Here is an 11,278-nt window from a genome sequence, read left to right on the forward strand (position 1 = left end):
TAAAAGACAACTCCCAGAAAACGCATCGGTCCTTCTCTCATTCAACGGCATCTCCTTGTTATATGAGGAGGGATGTCTTAAACTAGCTAGAGAGACAGAACAAATGCAACCGTTCTAGAAAAGCTTACGCTGAGGCTCAGAGGATATAAATTCAGAAACGCTGGAATGGGGTTTGAAGCATCTTGCTTTGAGAGTAGTTGTTCTATCTTTGACTCCGACAATTGGAGTCGATTGCTTGCGTGACTTGTAGCATCCACGTTTTAACGTACGTGACGCCAGCACCACCTCCTTCCTCTCTCCTCCCTTTGTGCTATTAACAGCCTCCCTCTCGGACAGGACTGGAAACTACAGACAGAGGTACAAATTTCCTTTTGAAATCATCATCAGCATATCTAATAGTTGCCGTTAGTGATCTGAGCATGAGGGAACCACCTCAGAGGTCAATTTTAACGCTTGTTGCAACGCGACATCCATCAGAGATGCAAGGCCCAATGCTTCTGTTAGCAAAAAAGCTATTAGCACGCCTGCTAATGACTTTCTGTCCGGTCATTTAACAGGGCTGGGTTTAGTGGTCCTTAAGTAGTCATATAGCTTAAAATAAAAACGTTCACATACTATATATTTTTTTCTCTTTCCAATCATCACGGGTACCCATTATGCCAGTCGGTTAGGTGTCACTTTTGCCAGTCGGCTGCTCACCTTGCTAACTCTAATAAGTTAAAAGCGGTACGCTAGGGCATGGACAGTGTGTACTCCTCACGTCCTCTGTTGGAGTTAGATGGGGACCGCTGCTTTCATTTTCGCACAGAACCATTGCAAGCAATCGTTCGGTTGTATTATGAATACACCTATTGAATATTTTGCAATAAAGGATAAACCTACGATGTTATTAGTTTCTTCTGAATTAAAGGTGTGAAAAGATGATTATCTTGCTGGCTGTCTTCATCGACGTCTCCTTGAAATTATGCATTATTCATCAACAGGACTTGACAGTCCTTATTGCATGCAGAGCTAAGTACCATATCCTGAATTTATAGCAAAGTGAAGCCTCAAAATTACGGTCTAGAGAGTGGTAAGAGTTAAGAGTTTAGATTTGATTGATTCATTGCTGTAATTGATCAGTCATGAAGGAATGAATTTAGGTGGCGTGTTGAAATTCAAACCTGCACAACGAATAATCAAGCAGAAACATATTGTCTTTGGCTCTTAGTCTGTTAAAATGGTTCAAATAATGGTTTTGTCTGCTATCAATTTTGAGATGTATGTTATCAAAAAGTTTGCGTAACTCTTGTACCATGATAACATTTGTCCCACAGAAACTTGATATCTTTTCTTACAGTGAATGAGACACATCTTGCACAACACATTTTAAAAAGGGCATGGTTTAAATGGGCAAAATTTTGCTTAAGTTCAGACAGAAAAGGTTGGCATTGTGTGAGCTTCAGTCCCTCTGTGGCCACTATCTCCCAAATTTGTTAAAAGTTTGGATTTGTATGTTGCCCTAATCCTAGAGGCAAATAGCTTTAGCTTTTAGCTCAGAGTCAAGACCTTTACATTACCAGCTTTAAGTTAATTAAGTTGATTTCTGGTTTTGTGTTTGTGTTCTGGTGTATACACTATAAGTTCTGTCATAGCTACATTGTGATCAAACCTGATGAACCAGCATTTCCCAGTATTGATAAATTCTGTAAAGTACTCAGACACAAGTACCACATGTTATAATTTCACAGTTCTAATTTGTGTCTTAATTGCATCAGTAAAAAGAAGTGAGGCATCATTATTAATGTCACAATACTTATGTATTGCTCGATTATGAGTTTCTCATATCAGTCTGACAGGGTAAGTAGCTAACTAATGAGGTGGCAGCATCAAGATCAGATATCTGGAACCTTTCTCAACAATTTTTGAGCTACAGCACCTCATTTCTTAAATGACACTCTGTAGCCCAATAGAATACATTTAATGACAATATAGTCTTTCAATTTATGTATATTCACTCATTGTGAAAACTGGGCTTGCTTAATAATGCTATTATTCTGGCAGGAATTGAATGATGACACTTGTGCCTCACAGATAAGCAGTAACATCTGGACTTCTCTCCTTCACTCTGCTAACAAAGCCTATTTGTGTGCTCAACCATGACTGCTGCGCCATCAGTGCAGACACTTGTGCAGTTTCCCTACTGAAGTCCTCATGTTCAAGATATTCTGATGTGACCCAAAAAAGTTCCTCACCTGTTGTTTTTTCTGGCAAAGAATTGCCAAATAGGAAATTTTCTCTGATGGGATCTCCATTAACAAGATGAACATTGGCCAAGAGTTGAGCATGTCCACCACTGTTCCCTCTAAGCCGCGTGTTTGCGCAGTTGCGCACTGCTCCAGTGTTTTCCGCGCACAGCAAAGCTGAACTTTAAATAAATCAAACACATTTATTTTATTTACAGTTCAGCTTGGATTTTATTTCATGTGCAGCATAGATTTGCTGTGCGTGGAGAACACTGGAGCAGTGCGCGATTGTGCTAACGCGCGGCTTAAGGGGAACAGTGATGTCCACCAATATCCGTCAACTCATCAACTTGCAATACAAATTACCCACTGACGCCTATGTTTTCCTTAACAAAACTTTTGATGTCTGGAGACATGTCATTAATACATCTGGCAATTGTGTTGCGTTTTGTTGTGTCTGAGAGGGACTAACTATTTCTTTAACTGAGACAGGATTATGCATCTTGTTTACAGTGGCTTTGTAGGCAGGGAGTATGAATGTCTCGATCATGTTGTGTGCCTTTTTGGTTTCAGCTAAGAGTTCACCAACGTGGTAGCCAGCTTTAAGCTGTCTGTCATTGACCTTTGTGGTTTTTCTTATTAACATTGCCTATTTCTCTGTGTGTTCATGCTGGCAAATAAAATAGTTAATATCCTTGTTTTAAAGTGACAAGTGTTTCATTATGAAATGCCGTTTGAGCTTGCATGGTAATATGCATGCACCCCTAACATAGCTGCCTTCTCACCTCTGTTGACAGTAAATCTCATCATCTTTGCTTTCTAATGACCACTACTCATATTAGAGCCTGACTCTAGGTCAGGTTTTTTTTGCAGGGCCCAGGTCAGAGTTTGTATTTTTTCTTTTCACAAACGTCACCATGACCACTAGGTTTCACTTGGCACAACAAATTCTAGTGTCTTAGGTAAGTAAAAAGGTAATTAGCTACCTGCTGCCATCTACTGACATAAAGGAGTATTAACTTTCCCTGCGTGTCACTAGATTGAATCAGACAATGGCTTGTTATTTAGAGCTAACAATTTATTGATTTACAAAATAAATGTTTTAGGAACAATTCAGTTACATTGACTATTTGCATATGGGACACTTAGGGATCTTTCACAGCTCTCGAAGTGTGTGCAAAGTGGTTGAAATATACTGATCTAGGAAAGTAGGAAAGATAAGGTTTATAATCAATGCATTCAGTCAATGCAGCGTGAAAGCTGCAACAGTAAGGGATTAGTGGAAGAAATGACAATTTTAGTTAATTAAATTTAATTTTCTACAACCATTTTTATCTTATCTGTAGCAAATTATTAAGAATTCCAAAAGAAAATCACGTTACAATCTCAATGTAATTGCTATTAATCCAAAGAATCAGAAACTTCCTAATTCATCTGCGTTCATGTTAACCAGACTACAGTGATGAGTTGATCTGTTGCCTCTCTCCCAATCTGTGCTCATATGTACTGTACTTTTACAGATGTATATGCAATTGCTAAATGCTAGATAAGATGGACTGAAATGTGATGATTGCATGTGAGACTTGTATATTTGTCATAGGCATAACATAGGGGAGTGTTAAGAGGTTCAGTTCTGTTGACTGTCATGTGACATGTGCTTCACCCAGAATGCCACTAGATTTGGCAGCGATGAGTCTGGAGCAATAGTTTAAACATTCATTGGAAAATACAGCTAATATATATATCTGTATAAGTGCTCATTTCAAGCTAATGTTAGTGCAATTATTCTACTTACCGGTAAGTCTGTCAGTCATGTCAGCCACTTCTACAATTCGAATCAAATCGTACACCCGTCGCTTGTATCTTTCCCACTGTGTAACATTGTTTTTTTTTTTACCCACATATGATTAGTTGGCCCATTTGAAGTAGCATAGTACTGTACCCTTTGCTCATGGGTGTACTATTGGCAAGCACTGTCCCAACTTTAGAACAATTGCTTTATGGAGGGGATGTCATTTTATTGGGAATTTTACACTATTTTAAAAAAATGCCAAGTAGCTGAAAGTCAAAGCCTCTGTCATAATCTTTTTCTTTGCAGATAATGGCTATTCCTCCCACCTATACTGATCTTGGAAAGTCTGCCAGGGATGTTTTCACAAAGGGATATGGTAAGCCCCTGAAAAAAACTTTTTTTTTATCCATCTGCACTTAGAATAATGTGCGAAATGGGTTTCCTTGTCAATACACTTTCATGGTTGGCCAGTGACAGAGACAGTTGTCATACAGGAAATTCCCTGTTGTACAATATTGTACAAAATTGTCAGTTATGGACATTATTAATCATTGTCAGTGATCAATACTACATTTAAGACTTAGGCTCCCCCTTGAATTTGAATCAAAGGACACAAGCAAGCACATGTAATTTTGATGAAAAAAGGCCAGAACGAAAAACAAAAAACAAAATAACACTTATTCTGCAAAATGTGCAGGGACTAAAACAATTATTGGTCACCAGGTACTATCCCATAGAAATGCGAAAAGAAGAGGCAAGTCATTCTGGAAGTGCCAAAAGGGTCTGAAAAAAGTCAGAGATAAAATACAATCTGACCAGCAGTTGCAAATGAACTTGGCTATGTTGCTTAACAAAGGCGTATTTTATTGCTGGTCAAAGTTTTAACTTTAAAGTTTAAAGTACATGGTGCAGTGCTTGGCTCTATTGAATTATTCAGGTATAAAAGGGACTGCACTGCCTACTTTGAATATTCCTGATTTTTACCCCTGTAGTTTGGTGTAAATGCCATGGCCCCTCATGTGCCTCTCTCACCAGCTCGATTAAATCATTTGCTGTGCTGGATGTACAGTGTAGAATTGTCCCTGAAGGTTTTGGTTATTGACTCCTGTCAGTTGTTCAGGAGTCTAATGGCAATTGGGTAGAACAAGATTTTTAGTTGTGTGGTTCTACATTTTCACATTCCTGTACCTGCAGCAGGAGGGCAGGAGTGTAAACAGTCTGTGCTCTGGGGTGGGCATGGGCGTGGTCCTTGGTGATGGAGGCAGCTCTCCTGTGGACTCTGGGGTAGTAGATGCTCTGCAGAGGAGGCAGTGAGGTCCTGGTGATCTTCTCTGCAGTCTTTACCGCTGGCTGCAGATGCTTGCAGTCCAGAGCAGTGGGGCTGCTGTACCATAGTGATGCAGCTGTAGAAGTTGCTCAGGATCTTCAGGCGACATGCCAAACCTCCTTAGAAAGCACAGCCACTGTTGAGCCCTCTTAACTGTCTGTGTGGTGTTAAAGGACAAGGTGAGGTCCTGACTGATGTTGAAACTCATGTATTTAAAATTGGTCACACTCTCATTACCTTGGAAAATAACCCATGTACTGTCTCTCCATGCCCTGTTTATATTGTGTTATCACATTTTAGTTTGTGCTTTTCATATGGTCCAACTGACCTTTGTACCCTTAATAAATGGGCTGCAAATAATGAAAAGATGCTTATAAGGATAACTGTGGCATATTGATAACAATTGTTTAATTTTCATCCTCAGGCTTTGGACTAATCAAGCTGGACTTGAAAACGAAGTCTGAGAATGGACTGGTACGACATCAGTATTGATAATAAGAGCTGCCACTACAGGCGGCTATTCTAGTAGTATCCTAGTAGAGGATCCTGGCTAGTAACTACTTGTGTGTGTGTGTGTGTGCGTGTGTGCGTGTGTGCGTGCGTGCGTGCGTGCGTGAATACACATACATTGAATAGCATATTGACAAATAGTCTTTTATACTATAATGCGCCTTTTCATGTTAATCTGCAGGAGTTCAACAGTACAGGCTCTGCAAACACTGAGACCAGTAAAGTTTCTGGATCACTGGAAACAAAGTATAAGTGGGCAGAGCATGGGCTCACCTTCACGGAGAAGTGGAACACTGACAACACCCTGGGAACTGAAATCACTCTTGAGGACCAGGTCAGCGATGGAATTTACAAGTATATATGTGTTGGGTAAAAAAAATGTTATTAATGCATGACTTGGAGTTTCAACTATTGTTGACTTCTTTGATAAGAAATTTATATTTGTGAAGCAAAATGTCTCTAAACAATATTAAATGATCCATTTCCTTGAATAATCATGGCCAGTTCACAGATGTGGGACGCTTCCTCATTTGCATTGTCATTTATGAATTAAAAACTCAACAACTTTATTTTTTCTTAAATTGCATTTTCCGCAGTTGACTAAGGGGCTGAAACTTACATTTGATTCATCCTTCTCACCAAACACTGGGTAAGGACTGTTGGATGACAGTAATGAACATCAGATAATTCCAAGTGACAAGAAGGAAGATAGAAAATATTTTATGGATCCTTACATCTTGCTTGAACCAATGTACGAAGCAGTAGTTAGCAATATAGAAAATGAGTCATAAAGCAGGCTGTGGTTATGTGAAAGTGATCTGTCTTCAACCAAATTATTCTCATTAAAGGGTTTAGTGTCAGTGTCTCAGGATATTAGGCATATGTAATTAATAACCTGTCTTCTCTCCTTTACATTTCAGCAAAAAAAGTGGCAAGATCAAGACAGGCTACAAATGTGACCACATCAACCTTGGCTGTGATGTTAACTATGATATAAATGGTACAGCTATTCATGGTGCAGCAGTGGTGGGTTATGAAGGCTGGTTGGCTGGCTACCAGATGACCTTTGAGGCCGGCAGGAACAGGATCACCCAGAGCAATTTTGCAGTTGGATATAAGACTGATGAGTTCCAGCTTCACACAAATGTGTAAGACAGCATAAAGCAAAGAGACATACACCCCGTTTAGACTCATCTTTGCATGTTTTCAGTTAAATCCTGACTGACTCTGTCCTTGGGTACTCACAAACTAGATTCATTCAAAATACGTTTGAAAATGCTTCAGACATTATGTGTATCTCAACCTTTGTCCTTGTCTGGCTGTTGTTGGGCTTTGCCTTTCTTCCAGGTGTCTGATAGTTATTTTTAAACCAGGTGATTGGATTTACTGTATTGGAAGTAAGACCGAGTGATTTGTTTGGCTCCAAATCACCAGTGAGACTGCAGGATAATGTCTGTTTTGGGTGGCAGGGTTATTGAATAAATATAAAGCACCATGTTAAGAACAAATTATTACCCTACCCCTAGTTTGTGAGTGCTATAGTAAGATACTTGACACATTTGGTTCACAGAAACTATAAAAAAAGTGGAGATCATAATCCACAGCATTACCATCCTCAAAGAGTTTTGTTTTTCTCATTCTCCAAATTTATTGTTTCCTGCTGCCTTCACCATAATGATTCTGCTGTATTAAAAAAAAAATCAACATACATAGAGCCATTTGCAAACTGCATGCAAAGATTTATATACAGCGAAGAAAGGACCTGTTTTAAGTTGTCATTTTGTTCATTTTTGGTAATAGAGTGGTTGGCTTTCACATCTTGACCTATGCTGCTAAACAACCCTACATAATAACAGCCCCAAGCAACATCATTAGATACTATATACTGCAGACTGGGAGCACCTCACATAAGCTACAGTTTTGGTAATGGTCCAAATCAGTAATCCAGCTAAAATTGTTTCTCAGGTGTCATTGTCACCATTTGAAGTGTTATGGCTGATCCATGTAAGCTTTGCTTTATTGGTATAATTCATGTGCCTAAAAAGAATACAAAATCCACAGCTAAATTTATGCTGATAAACACAAACACAATCCATCAATAATAAGAAATTACTGTTTAATTTTTGAGTGATGTAAACAGCTTATGAGTGTTATTGGTGAACATATACTGCTGCTTGTAAATACCAATTAACAAAACAGTGTTGAAATCCAAATATACATACATACATATATATATATATATATACACACATGTATATTTTTTATTTTTTTTCACCGATTGATATATTTTTCCCTGAAGGGAAGTTTTTGGCATTGTTTTGATTTCTTCTTTTTTCCTCAGAAATGATGGTACTGAGTTTGGTGGTTCCATCTATCAGAAGGTGAATGAACAGCTGGAAACAGCTGTCAATCTGGCCTGGACTGCTGGGAACAGCAACACCCGTTTTGGCATCGCTGCCAAGTATCAGATAGATTCTGATGCATCCTTTACCGTGAGTATACTTTTTAGTCTAGGTTCAGCTACTAAGAGTTATCTTTAAACTCTCGTGACATAAAAATTCATGCTGACTCTTCTATAGCACAGATACCAGAGACTGGACTAGGAAATAAATTCGACTGTCAGAATACTTAATAAGATGTGTTTAATTAACTAACTGTCCACTTATGGGCATGAGCAGTGTAATGACAGGGGTTATACTTCTTTTGAAGTCAGCCAGTGCTACGGACACATTTTAATATACTGTATGTCTCCATATAATCTTGCAGGCTAAAATATTACTTCCACTCACTGATTTCAGAATTCATTTTCCTGCAAATTTTTATAATCTGGTCTTTCATAATTTAAACTATTATACATGCACTGATGATGGACTTTTAAAGTATGATAATGAATTGTTTTTATGTGTTGTGTTTTTGTTTGATTTTCATTTTCCCACAGGCCAAGGTGAACAACTCTAGCCTTGTGGGCCTGGGATACACTCAGACACTGAAGCCGGGTGAGTGTCTCTGTATTACTTATGGATCCATTTCTAATTTGATTAAGAAAATTTACCAGAGAAAAACAATAATATGGAACTAGTATGTTTCAAGACTGTATTGTGTAAGGAGTTAACTCATGGATATATGCATGGATATGGATATGCATGTAACATTTAAATATTTCTTTATTCTCAAATCAAGTCATTTTTGTTTCCTGAAAGCTTGTCCTGATATATATTTTACAGGCATCAAGCTCACACTCTCTGCTCTTCTTGATGGCAAGAACATCAATGCTGGTGGCCACAAGCTTGGCCTTGGCCTCGAGTTTCAGGCATAACGGGTGTGGCAAACCTACTGCAGACCTCTTGCAAATGCATTCCCCACCAAATTAAAAAGAAAAAAGGAAACAAAACAAAAAAATTAATGTAGCCCTCACAAAGCCAATGTTTCCCCCTAGATTTACCACAGGCGCAGCCAAAACAACATTAAAGTCACATGGTTCTTTTATTGGTGTAACAATTTGTCAGGATCAGTTTAAGGGAAAATTCTGGAAACAGGTAGCCCAGTTTAGAACAACTTTGCAACTATTCAACAGGAAGTTTGATTTTTAATGTGTGGTGTTTTAAGAGAACCAGCCTTGAGTACATTCATGTTGGTATCATGCTTTGTCATTTAAGTCCAATTGTAACACTTCACTTTGTTACATGTACCTTGCGAATGAATAAGAAGAGAGGGACGATGACAAGATCAGACCCCCCCCAAAAATACATAAAGGCTCGACCAAGTTCTGTGCAGGGATGATAATTATTTTATCCTATCACCTCTGCATCTGAGAGTTTTTTGTGTCTTTTGGTAGATTAAACTATGTGAGGAGAAAGTTGTCCATTATAGAAGCAACTGTCAGTAGCTTGAAGAGGCACTCCACTTCTATGTGGTACATTCTATGTTATTGTCTTGTGTGTACTTTTGGTGGGATTGTCTTTTTGGTACATGTAGGAAAATTATGGTTTAAGTTTAATTTACCTGCGCAGTTTTACAGTAGCAGAACTGCTACTGGTTGAACAAGTGAAGGGAAACCTTCACACAATCAATCTTTTCTGAATAAGCATCACAGTACTCCAGTAAAGGAACTCAACAAATAAAGTGGACAGGAGATGTCTTCCACAACTGGCTATGGGAATCGTTCTTGGCATTCATGGCATTATTGTTACTCCCTAAATTAAATAAAGAATATCTTAAACTAGATTTTGCGTGTTATTGTTTGCAGAACCTAAGCTAATTGTTTTTGTAAGACAAAACACTCCACACAATTACAAAAACAATGTGAACAAAAAACTGCCCCTACCCATCCCTTTTTTTTTTGAAGAGAGGTTGTCTATCTTCACATTCTCTTGGCACATATGTACAACTTTTATTTGTTAGTTGAGATGAACAGTAGACTGTCTGGTTGATCTGTAAATCCTATCGGGATTGGCCAGTGTGACCTTCATGACACTGTATGCAACTAGGATATACAATATAAAATGAGTGTCAACTTTTTGTTTCTTATATCACTGAAATATATATTTTTTTAATTGCAGAGAAGATTTTATTAAATTATAACATATTTGAATAAATGATAAAGATGGATCCCTTAGAATTGTTTTACTGTCTGAGTCCAGAGTTAATATTCTTATCTTTGGACCCTGACTTAAATGTCTGTTGCATGTCCCTTCTCATAAATTCTGCCGAGCCAAAGGATTCAAAGTGTTTATTGTTATGTGCACGCTAAGGAGACATGTTTTACTGCACAGTAAAATTCTTGCTTTGCTGTCCTTGGACTGTCAGATAGTTGCACAAGGTTCTGGTAACATAGAATAGACAAGTAATTTAGTAAGGGCAAAGAGCAATAAATAAAGCAGCACAATGAATGACACCCAATGAAAGATTCCGTGGAAATACAGTACATTTTGCAATGGGACAAATTCACTTGTGAATTGGCAGGTGAACAGTCAGTGCATGACAGTTTGTCCAGACAGACTATCTAAAACAAATGCCTTTGTCCAACATTCATTCAATGCAAAAGCTGAATTTATTTGTGAATCAGATTATGTCCGTTTCCTCACAGTTTAGTTTAGAACATGGGAAATATTAAGACCAAAATCCATTGAAAATGTTACATTAACATTTTTGAGAAAAGTCCTTTCCAAACCCTACATACAGGGTCACTTATATTTTGTAATTTGTGAGGCTATTTACAGGCATAATAATGACATATACTGTTATATATGTATATATATTTGCAATTGAGTTAGAATAAGGGCAGAAAAGACGCTTAGTAATCAACGATAACAAACACAGAAAGTTGACAGTTAAATCATCTTCTCCTTTTGGCTTTTCCCTTCAGAGGTCACAACAGCGAGTCAACTGTCTCCATCTAACCCTATTCTCTGTATCCTCTCACAC

The 11,278-nt window shown here is 38.1% G+C and overlaps 1 protein-coding gene across 1 annotated transcript; it reads left to right on the forward strand.

Annotated features, from left to right (window-relative positions):
- Positions 1-240: 240 nt before the first annotated feature.
- vdac1 (voltage-dependent anion channel 1) lies at positions 241-10,076 on the forward strand. The gene is made up of 9 exons (XM_086177035.1): positions 241-357; positions 4,324-4,393; positions 5,769-5,818; positions 6,036-6,188; positions 6,451-6,503; positions 6,775-7,002; positions 8,196-8,346; positions 8,793-8,850; positions 9,079-10,076. Exons 2-9 carry the CDS (start codon positions 4,327-4,329, stop codon positions 9,168-9,170), a joined length of 852 nt encoding a protein of 283 aa, XP_086033161.1. The 5' UTR covers positions 241-357; positions 4,324-4,326; the 3' UTR covers positions 9,171-10,076.
- The last annotated feature ends 1,202 nt before the right edge of the window (positions 10,077-11,278 follow it).

Source organism: Fistularia commersonii, chromosome 29, assembly GCF_037954325.1.
Source record: "Fistularia commersonii isolate RoL2024-O1a breed Wild chromosome 29, RoL_Fcom_v1.0, whole genome shotgun sequence".
In the NCBI taxonomy this organism is placed as follows: Eukaryota; Metazoa; Chordata; class Actinopteri; order Syngnathiformes; family Fistulariidae; genus Fistularia; species Fistularia commersonii.